This window comes from Notamacropus eugenii, chromosome 5 (genome assembly GCF_028372415.1).
Source record: "Notamacropus eugenii isolate mMacEug1 chromosome 5, mMacEug1.pri_v2, whole genome shotgun sequence".
NCBI classification, from domain to species: domain Eukaryota; kingdom Metazoa; phylum Chordata; class Mammalia; order Diprotodontia; family Macropodidae; genus Notamacropus; species Notamacropus eugenii.
Window position 1 is genome coordinate 140,301,962 of NC_092876.1, and position 20,057 is coordinate 140,322,018.

A 20,057-nucleotide genomic window follows, 5' to 3' on the forward strand; every position below is an offset into this window, starting at 1 on the left:
GTTGTACAATATGGCATTGGCAAGTGCTGCCAGAAACACCTCGAAACTCATTACATGTTTGATTTTTTTTGTCATTGAGCATTCAGAAACCTTTTACTGTTGCTAAATTTCTCAGGATCCCATATGGGGGTTGTGATCCACAGTTTAAGAAGCACTGATTTCAAGCGTTTTTCATATGTCTATGGATAGCTTTGAATTCTTTTTTTTGAAAAGTGCCTGTTCATATCCTTTGACCAAATTTATTAATTGAGAAGTGACTTATACTTTTATAAATCTGACTCAGTTCTCTATATAGTTGAGAAATGAAGCCTTTATCAGAGATACTTGTTGCAATTTCTGCCATTTCCCAACCCCCAGTTTTTTGCTTTCCTTATAATTTTGGCTGAATTGGTTTTGTCTGTGCAAAAACTTTTTAATTTTATATAATCAAGATGATCTATTTTACATTTTTAATGCATTCTGTATCTTCTTTAGTCTTAAAATTTTCCCTTATCCATAAATCTGACAGATAAACTATTCCATACTCTCTTAATTTGCATTTGGTATGACCCTTTATACGTAAATCATGTATCCATTTTGACCTTATCTTGGCATACTGTGTTAGATGTTGGTCTATACTTACTTTCTGCCATACAGTTTTCCATTTTTCTCAGTTTTTGTCAAATAATGAGTTTTTGTTCCAAAAGCTTGAATCTTTAGGTTTATCATATAATAGATTATATGATATAATATATAAAACTATAATGGAATTTGTACCTAATCTATTCCACTGATCCATCACTTATTTCTCATCCAGTACTACTAGGTTGTTGTGACAATTACCACTTTATAATATAATTTGAGATCTGGTATAGTTAGAATACCTTCTTTCATATATTTTTCTTTGATTTCTTTGATATCCTTCAGTTTTGTTCTTCCAGATTAATTTTATTATAAATTTTCTAGCTCTATAAAATACTTCTTTTTGATAGTTTGATTAGTATGGCACTAAATAAATAGATTAATTTAGGCAGAAGTCTTATTCTATTATATTTGCTTGGCCTACCCATGACAACTAATGTTTTTCCAATTAGATCTAACTTTATATGCGTGAAAAGTGTTTTATAGTTGTGTTTATATTGTTCCTGGGGTTGCCTTGGCAGGTAGACTCCCAAATATTTTATGCTATGTACAGTTATTTTAAATGGAATTTCTCTTTCTATCTCTTGCTGCTGGATTTTGTTGGTAATATATAGAAATGCTGATGACTTATGTGGGTTTATTTTGTATATTTGCTAAAATTGCTAATAATTTCAAGTAGTATTTTTGTTGATTCTCTAGGAACTTCTAAGTGTAAGAGCTATTCCTACAAGATCATGCTTTTGTATTCATTTTCCACTACCTGCCCTTGCAGGTATATTTTCTGTATATATCTTCAAAAACAAAATCCAAATTGATTGAAGAATTCTTGTTAAAATCTCATCACTCTAAGAAACTTGCTTATCAGAAATATGTCTCTTCCGGATTGCAGAATTAATTCATGAATTCCTCCCATATCTCTGGGCTGACTTTCCCTGTAGAATTTCAGCCCATGGGATCCTATGATCCTAGACCATCTTTGAACATTCATATATGTGTTCTTCCCAAATCTAGGTATGTGGAAGACCGTCTGGCTTTCTGCTCTTTTTCTCTCACAAATTTCTCATTATTTCAGTAACCAGTTCTCTTCTGGTGAGAATCACCAGTAAAAAGAAACCTCAGGAGAAGTTTCCCTCTTTGGTTCCTCCATCTTTCGAAGGAGATAATTATTTTAAGCCAAGTGAAGAGATTATTGACCATTCCACTTCTATCAGTGAGTAAGAGAAAATTCCAGCTCCAAATCGTTGAAGATGCCTATTACTATTACATCATGTTTCCATTTGAGGCTTGTGTCCTATTTGCCAATTATCTTTCATATCTCCCCTATCTATGTGGTTTATAATATACTCCAATAGCAAGTTTCTGCCTCCAAAGAATTTCACCTTCAGTATGCTCTTCCATCTGGATTTTTTCACATAGATATATCCTCTTGATAAACGATATTGCTCTGCTCCCCTCCTTCAACTATATTATTCATTTTGAGTAAGGTATGCCCTTCTGAATCTATACTCAAAAAATGGCTTTCATTCCACTGAGACTCAGTGATATCTATTGGGTCAAATTAAGTTCTATACCCCTCAAGCTACTCTGAGATTCAGTGATGAAGGTCTCTTTGCTGCTCCTGGAACATTCCATCTCCTGACTGAGAACTTTCACTGGCCATCCCCATGCATGGAAGGTTCTCCCTCTTCATCTCTGACTCCTGGCTGAATGTTGGTTTCCCAACCAATGTGTGAACTCCTTGAGAGCAAAGACTCCTTTCTTTGTATTCCCAGAGCTAATTGCATTGGGATCTTCAGTAGATCTTGTATGTCACACATTTGTTGTTGTTTAGTTGCTTCAGATGTGTCCAACTCTTCTTCACCCCATTTTGGAGTCTGCTTGGCAAAGATACTGGAATGGTTTGCCATTTCCTTCTCCGACTCATTTCATAGGTGAGGAAACTGAGGCAAACAGGATTAAGTGACTTGCCCAGGGTAGATTGGAACTCACAAAGATGTGTCTCCCTGATTCCAAGTTCAGTGCTCTATCCATTGCGTCACCTGGCTGCCTTTTGTTACATATACTTTATTATTAGCGCATGACCTTACTGAAAAGTTTTGAACTTTCACTGTAGGTAGATCACAGGGCCTGAAGTCAGAAAGACCTAATTTCAAATCTAGTCTCAGACACGTAGTAGCCCTGTGTCCTAGATAAGTTATTTGATTTCTACCTGCCTCAGTTTCCTCATCTGTAAAATGGAGATAATAATGTTTATTGCTTGCTTGATTATTGTTGTTGTCATGTTGTTTGCCCCTTTCTTAGAATTTATCTTCTCTGGTAAAGGCCTCTACTGCTCTTGTTCTTCCTGCCTTCTATGGAGGCATCAAACCTGGTGATTATTGGTTGCTTACCTTCTCGACTCCCTTTCCCTATCAATATCAGAGTTGCAAAACTCCAAGCATTTTAACAAGAGTTTTGGAGAGGCCCTCCATTCCTGGCTATGAAGCTACTAGTGCTACATTTTAAGCTGTGGCACAGAATTCCAAATTCCATTTTCAGATACTTTCTTAACTAGTTATTTACCTTCCCAATCTGCCTTTCTTTTCTAAAGCCCTTGTAGTTCACTGGCAGCAGTGGATAAAATAGCATCTGTGGTCTTAAGGGTTTCAGTTTCTTACTCAAAACTTCATAATCTTCCGCATTTCTTCCTAGATTCCTTCTGACAGTATCATTTACACCCTTGAGAATCACCAGAAGTCAGGAGTAGTCATTCGATTTGATGAGTCTTGGAAGGCTTTCCAGCACTCCTGGATATGTGCCCTGGGAAGATGGCAGACCCCTTTACTGTTAATACTGAGTTGACAAATAGCTGCCTCATTATCTCTCAACAGGGAGTCTCCAATCACCACAACTTGTTTTTTTCTGCCTCTGAACACTTAGCGGATGCTGTCTCATGGGATGGCACCTGTAGATCTACATCGTCACATTCTTGGAGATTAGGCAGCTGTTTCATTTTCAGAAGATCTGGCTCCCTCATCTTTCAGAAGAGACCCAGATTTGATATTTTGCTTCACATCATATAGATCTCTTTAAAGCACAGGTCTGGCTATGAATATCATCATCATCATCTTCTTCTCCTCCTCCTCCTCCTTCTTCTTCTATATTCTTTTAATCTCCAGGATCAAATACAAAATCCTCTATTTGACCTTTAAAGTATTTCATAACTGAGTTCCTTCCTCTCTTTTCTATCCTCTCATTCCTTATACACCTCAAGCTACTCTGAACTCCAGTGACAGAGGTCTCCTTGCAGCTCCCAGAATATCCCATCTCCTGACCGAGAACTTTCACCGGTCATCCCTACGTGTGGAAGGTTCTCCCTCTTCACCTCTGCCTCCTGGCTGAATGTTGGCTCTCTAACTAATCTGTGAGCTCCTTGAGAGCAAGTGGTTATGTATTCCTTTCTTTGTATCGCCAGAGCTAAGTACAGTGCTTGACATACAGTAAATGCTTAATAAATGTTTGTTGACTTGATGCGTGTTTCTTCCTCTTCTCTGGCATATTCTTCCGACCTCCAGCCTCCTGACACTGAGGGGTTGCTTTCTGACTTCAGATTCCTTTTCTTTGTTTTCACATTAACGTCTTTTTATTTCTGGGACTGATTTTCTTTCTTTTTAAAGATATATCATTTTACACTGATAACCTGAAGAGAGGGCAGATAACCTTCAAGTCCTGTCACCTTCTTTCCTAGTAGGAAGACTAGTCTTTGAGGATAAATTATAGCTACTTGACTGTGACAAAAGCGGTAAACTTTGTGTAGGCCAACACTCTTTTTCTCCTCATTTCTATACTCTCTGGAAAAAAGATGCAGGAAGGGAAAATAAACTTTGTCCTTTCCTTCTGTGGAGCTCTCACAGATAAGGTAATCATTTTTTTTCCTTCCTTCCTTCTTTCTTCCCCACCTCCCCTGCCCAGGGTCTCACAACAGCTAGTAGGTATCTGAAGCCAGATTTGAACTCAGGTCCTCCTGACTCCATGACTGGTGCTCTATCTACTGCACTACCTAGCTGCCTCCTCTTCACTCTCACTCCCCAAAGTCCCTTATACCTGTTATTTCTCCTTGTTTAGTATCCACTCATTTCTTTCCACTCTTGACTGCTTGGCTCCTCATCATTGGGCTGTGGCCCTAACTCTAACCCTACTAAAGTCCTTGACCTAAGAAGCAGGATAGGAAGGACACCTCCCAAGCCCTCTGAGAGCACAGTTATGAGAGGACATGGGCTCCTGACATGCCATCTTGAGATCTGAATGCAACAGAATCATTATCTGTGGTGGTTATGTTCTGGAGAACCATTACTACAGCCTTGGTGCTACATTTTGGGTTAAATGAGCTATTGTGGGCTGGCCAGGGAAACCAATTGCCATGTATAACACTGTTTCTATGGGGAAATGCATTCAGAATTCCAAACAGCTGATTTCCTTTGGTCAGCTGGGGACTGCTTGAATACAGTCCTGCCAAATGCCCAAAACAACATGGCAAAGGAGATAAAGTCCTGAATGAGGAGTGAGGGAATATAGGTTACATTTTTATTCGGTTTGATATTGTAAGCAAATCACTTAACTTCTTGGTAAATCAGCTTTGTTATCTGTAAAATAAGGATTTTATTTCTTCCCTTTCTTACTGCATGGTGGTCCTGTGTCCAGAAAAAAAAAAACCTGGAAAAGTTCCACAGATCAAGTGTTATCTGAACAACAGTGGTTACTCTGTGTCTCCTGTGTATCCTATTGTTGTCAAGATAGATTACTTTTGAATAGAAATAATAGCTTTAAAAGAAGATCTCTTTGAAATGTTCATGTTTTCACTTAATCTTTCAGTGCCTCAGTTACCCCATCTATAATATGAGGATAATACTTAATGAGCACTCATACAGTGCTTTAAGATTTGCAAATATTATCTCATTTTATTCTTAGAATAACCCTGTGAGGCAGTTGGTATTGTTATCCCCATTTTACAGATGAGAAAAATGAGGGAGACTCCGACTAAGTGACTTGCCCAGGGTCATACATCTAGTATGTGTCTAAGGCCGGATTTGAACTTTCCTGATTCCAGAAAGTGCTCTATCCACCGCACAACTTAAATACCATATAAATAATACTATACTGCTTCTTCTGGAGGGTTGTTGTGAGAGAAACACTTTTTAAATCATGTAAATTTGAATTATGATTATTAGCCATACTAATCAAGGAGACTAGTATGAATTACAGATTTTTTTCAAACCTTAATAAGACAGACTATAATTTCCTTGAGATCAGGGACTGTTTAATTTTTGTCTTTGTACCCATAGCACCACATGCAGTATGTGGTACACAGGAGGTGCTTAGTAGTAAATAGTTGAATAGGAACAAGGGATGTGAAAAGTCCATAGAAAGGTTTATTTTCATGCAGGAGCTAATTATAATATAGTTGTGAAATGCTGTGTCATTTCTGCTGTTCAAATTAAAATTTGTTGTTTTGTAACTAAACCTATCTGTTTTATTATACGTCACAGCAGCCAGGTATCCTTGATGTCACATATTGTTTAAAAGGGCTAAAACCTTGACTGGGATCTGGCTAAGATTTTTAAGCTCATTGGTTTTTCTTCTCCCCTCACCCACAAGTATGGTGATGTGATACAAGATGAATAAAGCAGTTAATTTAATAGTAAATGTTAACATGGATTAGAAGAAATCAAGGTACTAAGATTTAAAAAACAATTAAGGATTTTTCCCCCCTTCAAACATTCCCTTTGGAGATTGTATTTACTACTCCTTTATTTAGTAAATCTTTTTGTCATAAAGAGTAAAAAAAAGAAAAAAAGGATGTATATACTGTAAAAATTTATATATGTACTTGTCTCCCTCAGGCAAGGGCAAAAACTCAATCCCTAGATTAATGAAGTTTTCCCACAGCACCAGATCTTTGCCTAGTTACAGTTTACAAAGCACTTCCCCATACATTGTCTAATAAAATCTCCCATTTTGCAGATGAAAAAACTAAGGCACAAAGTTTCCATGGCTTATTCCAAGTTAAGCAGTCGATTGGCTGCCAATCCAGGTAGAGAGCCAAAGTCTCCTAACTCAGTCTGGTGCTCTTAATGACATAAGAACTTCTTTCACGCCTTCCCATGAAATAATTCCATATATAGTGAAAAGACAAGCATGGGAACAAAGCAATTATAACATGGGAACAAAACAATTATAAGTGGGGGGAGGAGGGGAATACTGATGTTAGCAAACATTTATATAGAGCTTACTATGTGCTAGGCACTTTACAATTAGTGTTTCACAACAACCCTAGGAGGGATGTCCTATTATTATTTCCATTTTACAGACAGAAAAGTTGAGGCAAACAGGGATTAAGTGACTTGCCCAGGGTCACACAGGTTGTGAGTATCTGAGGCTGCATATGAACTCCAGTCTTCCTGACTCCAGGACCAGCACTCTATCCACTGTGTCATCTTGCTGCTCCTCAGAGCAGTGGCAATAAAGCTCTGTCTACACTTACCGAAGACTTTCAGTTGGATGGAAGCATCTTGCTCTCCGGCTTTGTTCTCAGCAATGCAGACATACTCTGCTTCATCACTCTTGTCCACTCTCCTGATGGTCAGTTCAGAGCTGTCTTCACTGAAGCCATACTTGTCATCTTCCTCTATTTCAATCTGTTCTCCATCCCTATGGGACCCCAAAACATACAGTGATTTTTATTTTTTTTGGCAACAAACTTAAGATTTTAAATTTCCCCATTCATCTTTATACAATACAGCTGGAGCCAGGGAGGCTGTGTGCCTTTCTAAGTAAAGAGGCTGAGTTGTATTTCCTCTTCTATTCTGTTTCTATTTCTGTGATTCCCTGATTTTTCCCAGTAGGTGGTGGGAGTGACTCTTTCATCATTCCCATGCTTACAGGATTCAGTTTCCTTGTAAGTCACTAAATTTAAAGAACCCATTGACTGCATATAGGAAGACAGCATTATCTTCTGCACAGAGCCTTTTTGGAGGCCCTGACCAGTTCAAGCTTTCTCCCCTGAAGCTACCTTGAATTTAAGGACTTTTGTATATGCTTATATTTTTATTTACTTCCCATTTCTGCTGTATACATTTCGTACGCTCTTGCTATCTCCCCGTTCCAAATTATCTTTACCTCATTGCAAGTTGGTTCCATTTTTGCTGTATCTACATCCCTAGCTAGTGCCCGGCACACAGTAAGCTGACATTCTTCAAATGCCCATTACCCCTCCGTGCCTTAATGTTCAGTGTTACATTCCTCCTGCTAAAATGCCCAAAGGGAGTGGGTTCTGTAACATTCTCTTCTTGACCTGTCCTCCACACACACAGGTAACATGACTTGACACACTTTCTTACTTTGTCCAACTCATGGTGGGTTCTGGAAAACCTTTCGCCTCACACATCAGTATGACTGACTGGCCAAGGTTTGCTGTTGCATTCACTGTGCTCTGCCTGGCCTGAACAGTGGGTGGTACTGAAACAGAATGAGATCATTTTAGGGTTAGTTGTGAAAGAAATGGAAGGACCAATTAAAGAGGCACAAAAATTTCCCATTTTTTCCCATTAGTTGGTTACACACGTGCTCAATATATCCTGTATTCCAGTCATGAGAGAAGAGTGTGGCTTAGTGGATAGAGTCACCATTAGACATGGAAAGACCTGAATTCAAGTCTCACTTCTGACACATACTGGCTGTGTGACCCTGGGGAGATTTCTTAACATTTCAGTACTCTAGCCAGCACTCTTAAAGACCTTAAGTTGCAGAGAGGGTGCTAACCTTTCTTAGCAGAGGGAGTTTCCCTATACCAATGAAATCACGGGTACAGTCCCTACCCCTGCCCTATTCTAGCCACACTAGACTCTTTTTCATGCCTTGATTTTACCCTGCCCTCTCCCACCCACATACTTTTGTTCACACTCTGTCCCTTTCCTGCCAATGAATTACATTTCTTGTCCCCTACTCACTATCTCTGTCTGCTGAAGTATCCTATCCTTCAAGGCTCTATGGATGGGTGCCCTTCTTTCTGAACTTTTCCTAATCTTCTGCCCTTAACTGAAAGACGTCTCTCATTTCAAACCTCTCATAGCACTCGGGCTAGTCATATTGTCTAAATCTTCTATATCATTTCCCCTACTCTCTCCCTTCCTCCTTGTTGGATTAGTTCATAGACATCAAAGTCTGTGCTGTATTCATCTCCACATCACCACCAGCAGCGTACCTGGTACACAATGGGTTCTTAATGGATATTTGTAAAAATAATAATAATAACAAATATTTAAATAGTGTTTACTATGTGCCATACACTGTGTTAAAAAGCACTTTACAATTATTATCCTATTTGATCCTCATATCAACCCTGGGAGGTAAATGCTATAACTATTATTATTATCTCCATTATCACAGATAAAGAAGCTCAGGCAAACAGGTTAAATGACATGCCCAGGGTCACATGGCTAGAAGTGTCAAAGGCTGAATTTGAACTCAGGTCTTCCTGACTCCAGGCCCAGATCTCTAATCACCACACCACCTAGCTGCTTAGCAAATAACTATAGACAAAAACACATTTGCCCAGCAAGGGATGTTTGGCTAAATTCTCCTGGAATTCTTCACAAATCATACTGTGTAGAAGCATCCGTTACCAAAGGAAAAAGTATGGTAGAGAGAAAGTTTCGAGAAAAATACATTACAAGCCAAAATAATTCAAGCATGATTTACTTATTTTCTTAGTAATGACATTATAATTTCCTGTAAACATCTTGTAAATGTCAGATCAATTCTACCGGTATGTTTATTTGACGCTGCAAATTAAGATTAATAAGCCCATGAGCCGTGATTCTGACAATTCTGGAACTTGAATTGATTGAAATATTTTCTCTGAACCTAGAACCAAGGGGACTGATTTACCATTATTGTATTAGCCAGAGTAACAATGACTCAAATTTTGTGATTTACCGCAAAGCTTCCAAGGCTCTAGGACAAGAAAGGAAATACAATTACTGCACAATGGGCAAGACATAAAAAATGAATGTAGCTATGGAAGGCATTGAAGTTTATGGCAGAAACATTCTGGACAAGCTGTATGTGAGAGTGCAGGGATTTTTTGTTTTGGTTTGGTTTTTACAGGTAATTAGAGGAGATAGAAGAGTTAAGGTGAGACAAGACTAGGGATATAGGGAAGAGTAGATCTTCTCACCATTTACAACAACTTGAATGTCCTTGAAGTTGATCTCCCCACGGGCCAAGATCCGGCCCTCACAGCGATATGTCCCCTCATCTGATTTCTTGATGCCGCGGATCTGCAGGTAGTTGTTGGACAGGACTATGAACCTGACTAGAAAAGACAAAAGGTAGGTTCACCCAAGGATAACTCAGAGAGCTCTGTCATCTTCAGGTACTTACCTGACCCTTTCCTCTCCCCTGTTTGTTATCTTCAGGGGAGGAGAATTAATTTGACTTAGGGAATTGTGTCCCTTTCTGCTCTGCACAAAGAAACAGCAACAGCAACATCAAAATCTTTTGTTTCTGGGGAAAGTTAGGGTCTGTCAAGTATGAATCTGCACAGGCTTTGGTAGTGTAATGTCTAAAAAGTTTAAAAGACATAATTTCTGGGTAATTAATAATTTAATTAATAATGTTAGCATATTATGGATACAAGGGGTCAGTGACACTCTGGAATGCCAAAGGCCCTTCATGGAACACACTCAATGCTTTTATGCCCTTACGTGTTCCTGAGGGTGGCAACCTATTCTGACTGGTGTTAACCAGCATTGAGAGAGAATGAATATTATAATGAGAGGTGGACCCATTACTTCCAAATCACCCCAAACCTTGGGCAATTTAATCAAAGAATTGGGTGTTACCCAAACCTGAGTAGAACACAACGGGTAAGAATTCACTTAGATAAAATGGATTAGGTGGGGTGAATTTTTGGCAGAAGTCAGTAATGTCCTTCAAAGGATGGGCTTCCAATAAGGAAAAAACCTGGGGCTCCCCCATAGTTGATTATTAATAATCATTTCTCTCAGGTGGTCACATGGCCAAGGAACTCTGGAAGTAACATTTGACCAGTATAACTAAGCGCAATTGAGACTGAGCACAACTGAAAAAAATGTAAGACGCTCAAAGGTCCACTGGAAAAAGCAGCTGCTAGGGAGCAGGATTCTCACCGTCTTTTTTCAGGATCACATCTCGGCCTTTATGCTTCCAGATGATAGTAGGGGGCAGTGAGCTGACAACATCACACACAATCACGGCATCTTCTCCCTCCCTGAACTCCTGAGGAGTTGGTGCATTCTTGAACATGAGTTTCTCTGAAAATAAGCAGAGGCAAGAAAAGAACAATGTTCCCCCACTTGCCACTGTAAGAAAAAGAACCTTTGCAAGGGCTGTCTGGTAACACGGGCCATGCTATATGAACTGTGCCCCTTGAAAATAATCATACTCCCCAAATAGACTCCAATGAGTGGAACTCATACCACAGACAAGAGACTATATGCCTACATCGCAATGCCTGCCTCTGTAGAATGCAGAACAAGTCTGGAAACTTTGCCTTCAGTTCATGGCAGTTTAGGGACTCTGAAGCATGAGGAAATGATCTGGGCTCAGGCTCAATCACTCAATATGTAGTTGTTGACTGACTGACTGATCTATCTGGACTCTGAGAGGAGGGATCTTGGGAGGGAAAATTAGATTTTTCAACAATGGAATTCAAGAACATTAAAAAGTCCCAGCCTTGGTAGAGAATGACAAAGAGGAGCTCTCTCTTTTTATCTATTAAGGGTTTCATGATATGCCTTAACTGGTAGAAGTAACCAAGTCTCTCTTCTCCCCTGCCACCCACTGCCCTCTGATTTCCCACAGCAGAGAATTCTGATGAAGGAACAGAGGAAAAGCAGAGTCAATGGAACCAATACTGGCCACAAGGATTGTGGCAATCAATGCTGTTCCATTAATCCCATTAATTAATTAATGACACTAATGGTGTCACTCACAATTAGACAGGTCAGTGGGACAGATGTACTAATAACTAGATAATGACATGACAGTCCCAAACAAGGTTTCACATAGAATAAGAATTGTCCCCTCTCAATAATGGAGTTCAAAAGTCATTTTCTACTCTAAAGAGTTCATCAGGATCCAGGGAAAGTAAAGTAAAAAAGGTTTAACATGAATTATGGAACATTAACTACATGAGGCAAAGTCTTGGGGACAATGGCTGGGGTGTCCTTAATATTATTTTGGGAACTAATTTGTTGAATTAAGGGATATAGAGTAAATAGGAATTAATTCTAACTAGTGTCTAATAGTGACTCACGCAGCCCAAATTGGCCCAAGTACAGGTTACCTGAGCCATCAATATAGCCCTGAGATAAGGAGAAGAAGGGGTGGGGCTGTTCAGTCCCTGATGCATGCTGGGACCTGGAGGCATAGAACTCAATTGGTTCTTTCATTATCATCCTGAACCTCTTTACTACCCGCCTACTACCTCCTATTTTCCTGTTCCAAAGAAAAGGACTTGAGGTGGAGAAGATGGAGGCCCTTACGGAAAATCTTCACATTGACGGTGGCCTCTGATTCACTGCCGTCCTCTCCTGAAACAATGCACTTGTAGATGCCGGCATCATCAATGTTGGCATTGTAGATGGTAAGTGTAGAGGAAAAATCATCATTCCGTACCACTGAGATCCGCTGCTGGTTTGGGGTCAGCTTTTCTCCATTGGGGGAGAACCAGGAAATGTCTTTATCCTTGGCTTCCCCAGCCACTGAGAGAGAAAAGAATATTTTCAAAGGGTTTAGGCATGGAACCTCCAGAGAGAGAAAAGGCCAAGCTGGATGCTCTATATGTAGTAACCACTAAGCAAATGTTGCTTGCTAAGAGGGCAACCAAGGTGTGAATGTCAGAAGAGTACATTAGACATTTTCCTAGACTGACTTCAATGCGACAGTATGGAATTTGTATAGTAGCACCTTGTACAGAATTTGGAAAGCACTGAACAACCACTTGGGCTGAGTATTTCTCATACTAACCTTTCCCTTTGACAGAAGAGAAAGGGAAAAACCAAATAGTAATAAAGTAAAATAGATAAAAAGACTTACCTACATTTGACCTAACAGGGATTAGATTCTGAACCTACTGGCCAGCTTCTCCTTTGAGGGCTAATTCCAATTTTCACTTCTAGAATTGAGGATAAGATTTTGAACTAGATGGAGGAGCTTGGGCCCTAAAATCTTTCACTTTAGTGACTACTGTATGGCTACAAAAAGCTTTCACCTTCACAAACGCATTTCATTTCCTACACACTGCAGTAAAGCCACGATCCATTCCCAGGTCACTATCTCAGAAAGAGAGCAACTCTTTCCCTTCTGTCTACCTCTAAAAAGACACATTTTTCCCTACTTGATGAGTATTTCTCTTGGAAGTGGAACTGAACCAGAGTGGATGGTCTCTGAGAACAGGTGGAAAGACCTTCACAAAGGACCCTTTATGTCTCTGTCTCCAACCACCCCTCAACTCAGCACAGCTGCTAAGCATGGAAATGGAGTATTCCTTCTATTCAAGGCCCATCATGTTTTCAATAAATATCGCTATTTGCAAGATGTGCTGTGGGCTTTGTTGCTGCATCTCCAGATCATTTAAATTGTTGTAATGAAGGCAAAGCTGAATCTAAAAAAAATTCACCAGTTACAAGTCACCGCATTCAATGCAAATCAGATTGATTTTTGAAGCCCTTTTCCTCATTTATTCCCTTTCCCCAAACACAAAGATAAATAAAAAGAAAACCCCTTCTCTTCCTAAACAATTTTAGTGCTTTTTTTGGTATGTCTTCAAATTAACATCACCCACAAGTTGTGAATATGCCAAAACAAACCTGTTGTTTACCCTGGACTTTGCTTGAGAATCAATTGATCAATAAGCATTTATTTAGTGCTTCCTAGGTGCAAGAAACTGTCCTTATCACTGGGGATACAAATAGAAAAGCAAAAACTATTTTTGCTCTTAAAGAATTTATATTCTGTAATAGAATACTACTGTGCTATAAGAAATGATGAGCAGATGGACTTCAGAAAAACCTGTAAAGATTTACATGAACTGATACTGAGTGAAAGAGCAGAATCAGGAGAATGTTGTACACAGTAACAGCCACATTATGCAATGGCTAACTTTGATAGACTTATTTCTTCGTAGTAATGCAAGGATCTAAGATAGCTCCAAAGGACTCATGATGGAAAAAGCCATCCACATCCAGAAAAAGAACTGGGGAGTCTGAATGCAGATCAAAGCATATTGTTTGATCTCTCTCCCTCTTTCTCTTTTTCACTTGCTTCTTTTTACTTGTGGTTTCTCCAATTGGTTCTAATTCTTCTTTACAACATGATTTAATGTGAAAATAGGTTTAATATGAATATATAGAGAGCCTATATCAAATTGCATGCCATCTTGGGGTGGGGGAGAGGAAAGATAGGGAGAAAATTTGGAACTCAAAATCTTAGGGAAGTGAATGTTGAAAATTAAAAATAAAGAAATAAATTTATTTAAAATTAATTTATATTCTAATAGGGGAAACAATATGTACATAGAAGAGAATGAGAATGAACTGTCATCACCTCAGCTGGACAGACCCTGAAACCCAGATGTCTTTAAATGAATTTCTGGAGTCTCCTGGATATTAAAAATCTTGGCAAAACTCAGAAGCAAATCGAAACACAAGTATCTTGGCATTATTTTTGAACCAGAGATGTCCTTATTAAGAGATCCGGTGAAAAGTTAGGGAGCAATGATATCTACATTAAAAATATTTAACATATGTTTGTTGAAATGAAAGCCTTCATTTGTAAGCACTTAGAATACACATGGAAAATATAAAAGTCTGGGGAGGGAGAAACCCCGATTCAGACTTGTTGTTTGTCCTTCATTCTCAAAGAGGAACTGATTCAGACTACAATAAATTGTCTCCTTCAGATTACCTCTAGATAGTAGAGGTTCATACATGTTTTGATATGGTGTAAGGGAGGTAGATGGGAGAATACTGAAGAATTTAGGAAGAGTTTCTAATTGTTTAGCTTCCCCAAGCATTATAACACTTGGAGTGATATGGTCCAAGCATAACTATGAGCTACTGTCCAATTGATATAAACATCTCCAGAGTAACTTTGATTCCACCTCCAGCCCAGGAGGACACAGACTACTTACCTTGACATAAGAAGAATTTAGATTCTCCAACACTGATTTCCCCTTGGCTGGGAACAATATCCACCTGTAGAGAAACTGGAAAAAGGAGAATCCACATGAAATTTCTGAGCATGATTTGATATTTCTGAGAAAAAGTCTTGCTTTGGTGTTATGGTACTAGAATAAATAGGAAAAAATTAAAGGAGAGGGCCTGGATCTTATTGTTGTTATTAAGATAATATGTCTATCATTTTATAACCACAAAGTCCAAGTTCTGGTTTTAAGAAACTCCAACCTTCTGTCAGACTGTGAAAAGCTTTGATAAGAAGTTGGATGTCTTCTACCTCGACTGCCTGTGATCTCTTAAAATGGCTCATGGGGCTCTACCAAACTACAGCATTTTGGGGATGCATGGTAACAGCAGCTTCACAGATTCTTCCAAGCCACAGTCCTGAAATGATCCCTTCAAGCCTGCTACGATGAGACATATCCAGATCAGTTAAGTAGATACAGCAGGAGATTAGTTACTCCAGAATTATGGGGAAAAAACTCTTTAAGCACTGGAACCCTCAGAGGACAATCCACCATGTTTTTAAAAATTCCTTAAAACTAGTCCTAAAATAAGAAATGTCAAATAAATGTTCTCTTGGCCTTCTAACAAAACAGACTAAGATGCATATAGCAAGATAAAATAATCAAATGTCACCGCCTTGCCAACCCCTCTAAGCTAGACAACCCCATAAAAGCCTGTAGAGTCTACTAAGAGTTCTGTTTCTTGTCAGATGTCTTTGAATAATAATTTTAAAAATTCCCAAATATCTTTTTCTCTGTGACATATGAGATGGTTAACTTGAAGGTGGGGCCTGTGTTTAATTATTATTTTTTAAAAATTTCTTCAGCAAATAGCAAGGAGAACTTACAAATAGTATGTGCTCAGCAAATATCTGGAAAATTGAATTTCTACCTGTTTTTTAATAAATAAAAATTCATATACAAAACAAAATGCCCTTTCCTCTTTTTCAGACCCATTCCACTTTTACTGGCATCAGAATGGTGGAAAAGAGGTAAAGGTTGAATTATTAAGCCCATTTTTAAACATTAATTTAGGTGTTGGCACCCTGAATGTGGGATCCTTGTCTAATGATCAGCTTGTAGCCATACTACTGGGGGAAATGAATATAACCCCTAAAATTGAACTATAAATAAAACCAGAAGAAAGAAGAAATTGCAAGAAGAGGAAAGTGGTTCACAGGTTCTCCCTGGAGAGGTAAATTGAGGAACAGACAGAGTTAGTTTTATTGTGTGCATAAAGGCAGTAAGAAGCATCATTTTATGGGACATTTAGTCATCTTTTTGCAGTATATATGATAAAGATTTGCAAAAAGGCATAGAAAATCATAGTATGCATCAACATTTGTTACAGAGAATAAAAGTAGATCAATTCTATGAAAAGCTGGGTAAGAACCTCAAAATTAAATCTTCATATACTTTGAAATTTGGTGATGTCAATGAAAAGGGGGATGGATGGCAAGAAATAGATTGGAAACCACTCATGAGGAAAAGGAAGGAGAGAAATTAAAGACTCCTAGACTACACAGAAGGCTCACATCTGTAAACCATCACTACTCTTGAGAAAAGAATTGGAGAACACTGGACAAATAACATCACAAAAAATCAAACTGATTATGTTTTAAGAGATGTATTAACAACTTGTTACAGATGTAGGAGTCATTCTTGAATTAAGTATCTGTGTACAGTTGGATAACCAACTTGGAAGAAAGTTCAAATTTGCTACAAAACTAAAAGAAGAGATGTGTGTGCTTGTCCTTCATTGCCAAAGAAGACTATGCCATCAGAGAAATGATGACATGACTTGCACTTGACTTTGTTTTGAGTGAGGGGGGGCTGTACAGGTCACTAGCCTCACTTCTCCTCCAGAGCCATCTGAATCCAGTTACCAGATATTTATCAGGATGACTGGAGATGACCCAGGATGAGGCAATTGGGGTTAAGTGACTTGCCCAAGGTCACACAGCTAGTGAGTGTCAAGTGTCTGAGGTGAGATCTGAACTCAGGTCCTCCTGATTCCTGCACTGGTGCTCTATCCACTGCACCACTTAGCTGCCCAAAATAAAGAATACATATAAGAAAAATATGGAATATAATTAAAACAGCTTGATATTGATCTAAATAAATAAATGATGGTGAAAAGTTGGATATGGATGGAAGAAATTACGTAGACAGATACAAACCACAATAATTTTATCTGTTCATTTAACTGTTGGAAATCAATTATTAAAACAAGAAGATCAACAGATCATAAAAACACTCCTTATCCATCAATATGCCTTACTTGTCAACTGGAGAAATGGGCAGACAAGGATAACACTGGCTTAACATAGGATTTCTTTTATAAAATCTTTTGAAGAAGTATGGTAGGAGATTATGAACGGTCTTTTCACATTAAAATAAGGCTTCCTGTTTCCCTAATAATATACTTCTACATCTATATCTTTATATCTATATATCTATGTAAACATAGATATATAAATATATACAGATTTATGAAAACTTAGTGAGAGATCCAACTAAGTAAAGTCATCCTGACGGCATTTAAGGATGAAAATGAAAGTACAACAAATAGAAGGAAAAATCTGCCAAAATTTTTATAACAAACTTTTTTCACCATCAGGGACAGTAGAACTATCACATTTGGACACAAGCATCACAATTCTAGAGGTGTTTATACAGAAAATAGAGATATCACAAAGGAAAACAAGAATGGAAAAAACAACACTACACAGAGAAGATACATGTATGAAATTGACATAAATGTGGTGGAATTAAGAGTTCAATTCAGAAGGTATCTAAAAGAGGGAAATATATCAAAGATGTAGAAAAAAATTTTTTTTGTACCTTATTAACACTTTAGAATGGGTAGCTGGGTGGCACAGCGGATAGAATGCTAGCCCTGGAGTTAGGAAGACTCATTTTCCTGAGGTGGCCTCAGACATTTACTAGCTGTGTGAGCCTGAGAAAGTCACTTAACCCTGTTTGCCTCAGTTTCCTCACCTGTAAAATGAGCTGGAGAAGGAAACGGCAAACTACTCCAAATATCTTTGCTAAGAAAACTCCAAATGAGGTCATGGAGATAGTCAAGACTGAAATGACTCAACAACAACAAATACTTTAGAAAGAAGGCAGAGAGAATTTAATCTACCAACATAAATATATGCCTGTCTTTCCATCTATACAAATTGTTATGAGAATAATCTACATACATATCTAGAGCACCCTTGACAAGTATATTATTAGGGAAACAGGAAACCTTCTACCTTTGCGATCTTGGGCAAATCTTCTCAAATAAATCTTGGTCTGAACTCCCATGGGTCTTACTCTCCTCATCTATAACATGAAGGGCTTGGACTCCGATCCCTTCTAACTTTGAGGCCTTTACCATGATAAAAGATGCAGAGAATACAAGATTTCACTGCACTTATTGTTTATGAGTTATAAAAACACATTTGATTTGGTAGAGTAAAAGAGTATTTTAAAGGCTCTCTTTCAAGAAGATATATCTGATCCATACATCGAAACTACTCAGGATTCCTTGGGAAATATAACAACAGAGATAGCCTTGTTCAACAGCCTTCTGTTCATTAATATCAGGTGACACATAAAACAGGAAGATGTAGGCTCACTAAAGATGCTTGCCACTGTCATGGAGAACAGCCAGAATGCAGCCCAGATTGAAGAGGAATTCCCTAAGAATAATATCGTTCTGCAGATACTTCTGTTTCTGGATGATATTATTTTGGTTGCATCAAGCATCTGAAAGCTTGCTTCAGTATCTACTCAAAAGAATTTGCCCTCACCATCCATCCAGGAAAATACATATGACTGAGCAACGCATCATGGACAGCTGGATGGAAGAGCCTTGTCTATCAGACCTAGACCCAGAACTTAACACCAAAGGGAAAAAGCTGGATTACTTTCCAGAAACTACAAAGCTCTTCTAATGAATCTAAATTCTCCTAGAAACAAAGGTCCATTAAAAAAAATCAGTATTCAGTTGATATTGCTATAGGGCTATATGACATATATATATATATATATATAAAATAGTTTTTGAACAACTTAAAATGAATATTACACAGAGGTCAATGGAGAGGCTTATGATAGGAGTGACCCAGGTGCATCATACAAAAAATAAAGTATGAAGGACTGGAATATAGGATATCTATCTATCTATCTACATATATATATATATATACACACACATGCACACACACATATATACATATACTTATAGAATATATAGGATATAGGAAATCATTACCACAACATATACTCCAAGAGCAAGGTGAACTTTTATTTTATTGTGGTGAACAGGTAAGATAACCCTTGAACAGACCTTCTGCTCTGATAATCTTTGAGATATTAGAAGAAAGCAAGGACGGTCCTCAATACATTGAATGCACCTTTTAAGGATGATAGCATCAAAATCTAAAACTGGAAAAGACCTTAGAAGCCATCTATCCCAAACTATTCATTTTACACATTCATTTACACAGCCTCTGGGAAACTAAGTGATTTGCCCAAGGTCAGAGGTAGGATCTGAACCACAGTCAGTGTGCCTCTCACTGGGCAAGGCTGATATCCTCCTCCTACCCACAGAAAACTTAGGGAAGCATGGGGACAAGCATTTCACAAGATGGGCAGGCAAGAATGGAAGGATGGGTAGTTTTCTGCATCACCAGAGGGGTGGAAGGATCATCAGCTTCATAGAGATGACAGCTCCATCTGAGTATGGGGAAGCTATAGTACTCCTTGAATAAGGACTGATCTGCTCTGCTCTCCTAGATCCCTTCATTCATTCTGTCCCCAACTACAGCATGTTCATACTGACCTTATAAGAACATAGATTTAAGGCAGAGAAATGTTTTATTAAGTCAAATTTTATCCCTTTCTACCTTTCCTCCTCTTTCTCTTAATCAGTTTAAAACCAAAATGTTGTAAAAGAGCAAAATTCCAACTGTGAATCCAGGTTTAGTGAAGGCAACTTGCTGGCAGGGGCAGGGCAGGGATAAGTTAGGAGAGATATGGACAGAGAGCCTGGAGAGCCTGGGCAGTAGAAATTTGGTGAACTCCTTAGTGGAAGAGAGAGCCATTTTCTTTTCCCAGTAGGATGGCAATAGTATTGGTTGCCATGGTGACAGCCTTAGAAGTCAGAGCTATGGCAGGT

At 38.4% G+C, this 20,057-nt stretch overlaps 1 protein-coding gene across 5 annotated transcripts in view; it reads right to left on the reverse strand.

Moving 5' to 3' along the window:
• The window catches only part of NCAM1 (neural cell adhesion molecule 1), a 445,571-nt gene that overhangs the window by 72,352 nt on the left and 353,162 nt on the right, over window positions 1-20,057 (reverse strand). For all 5 annotated transcript variants that reach the window (XM_072611085.1, XM_072611083.1, XM_072611084.1 and 2 more), the window contains exons 2-7: window positions 14,834-14,908; window positions 12,186-12,404; window positions 10,809-10,952; window positions 9,836-9,973; window positions 7,998-8,115; window positions 7,142-7,308 (exon numbers count right to left, since the gene is read on the reverse strand). In XM_072611085.1, the coding sequence (XP_072467186.1) occupies window positions 7,142-7,308; window positions 7,998-8,115; window positions 9,836-9,973; window positions 10,809-10,952; window positions 12,186-12,404; window positions 14,834-14,908 (861 nt within the window). The remainder of the gene's footprint in view (window positions 1-7,141; window positions 7,309-7,997; window positions 8,116-9,835; window positions 9,974-10,808; window positions 10,953-12,185; window positions 12,405-14,833; window positions 14,909-20,057) is intronic.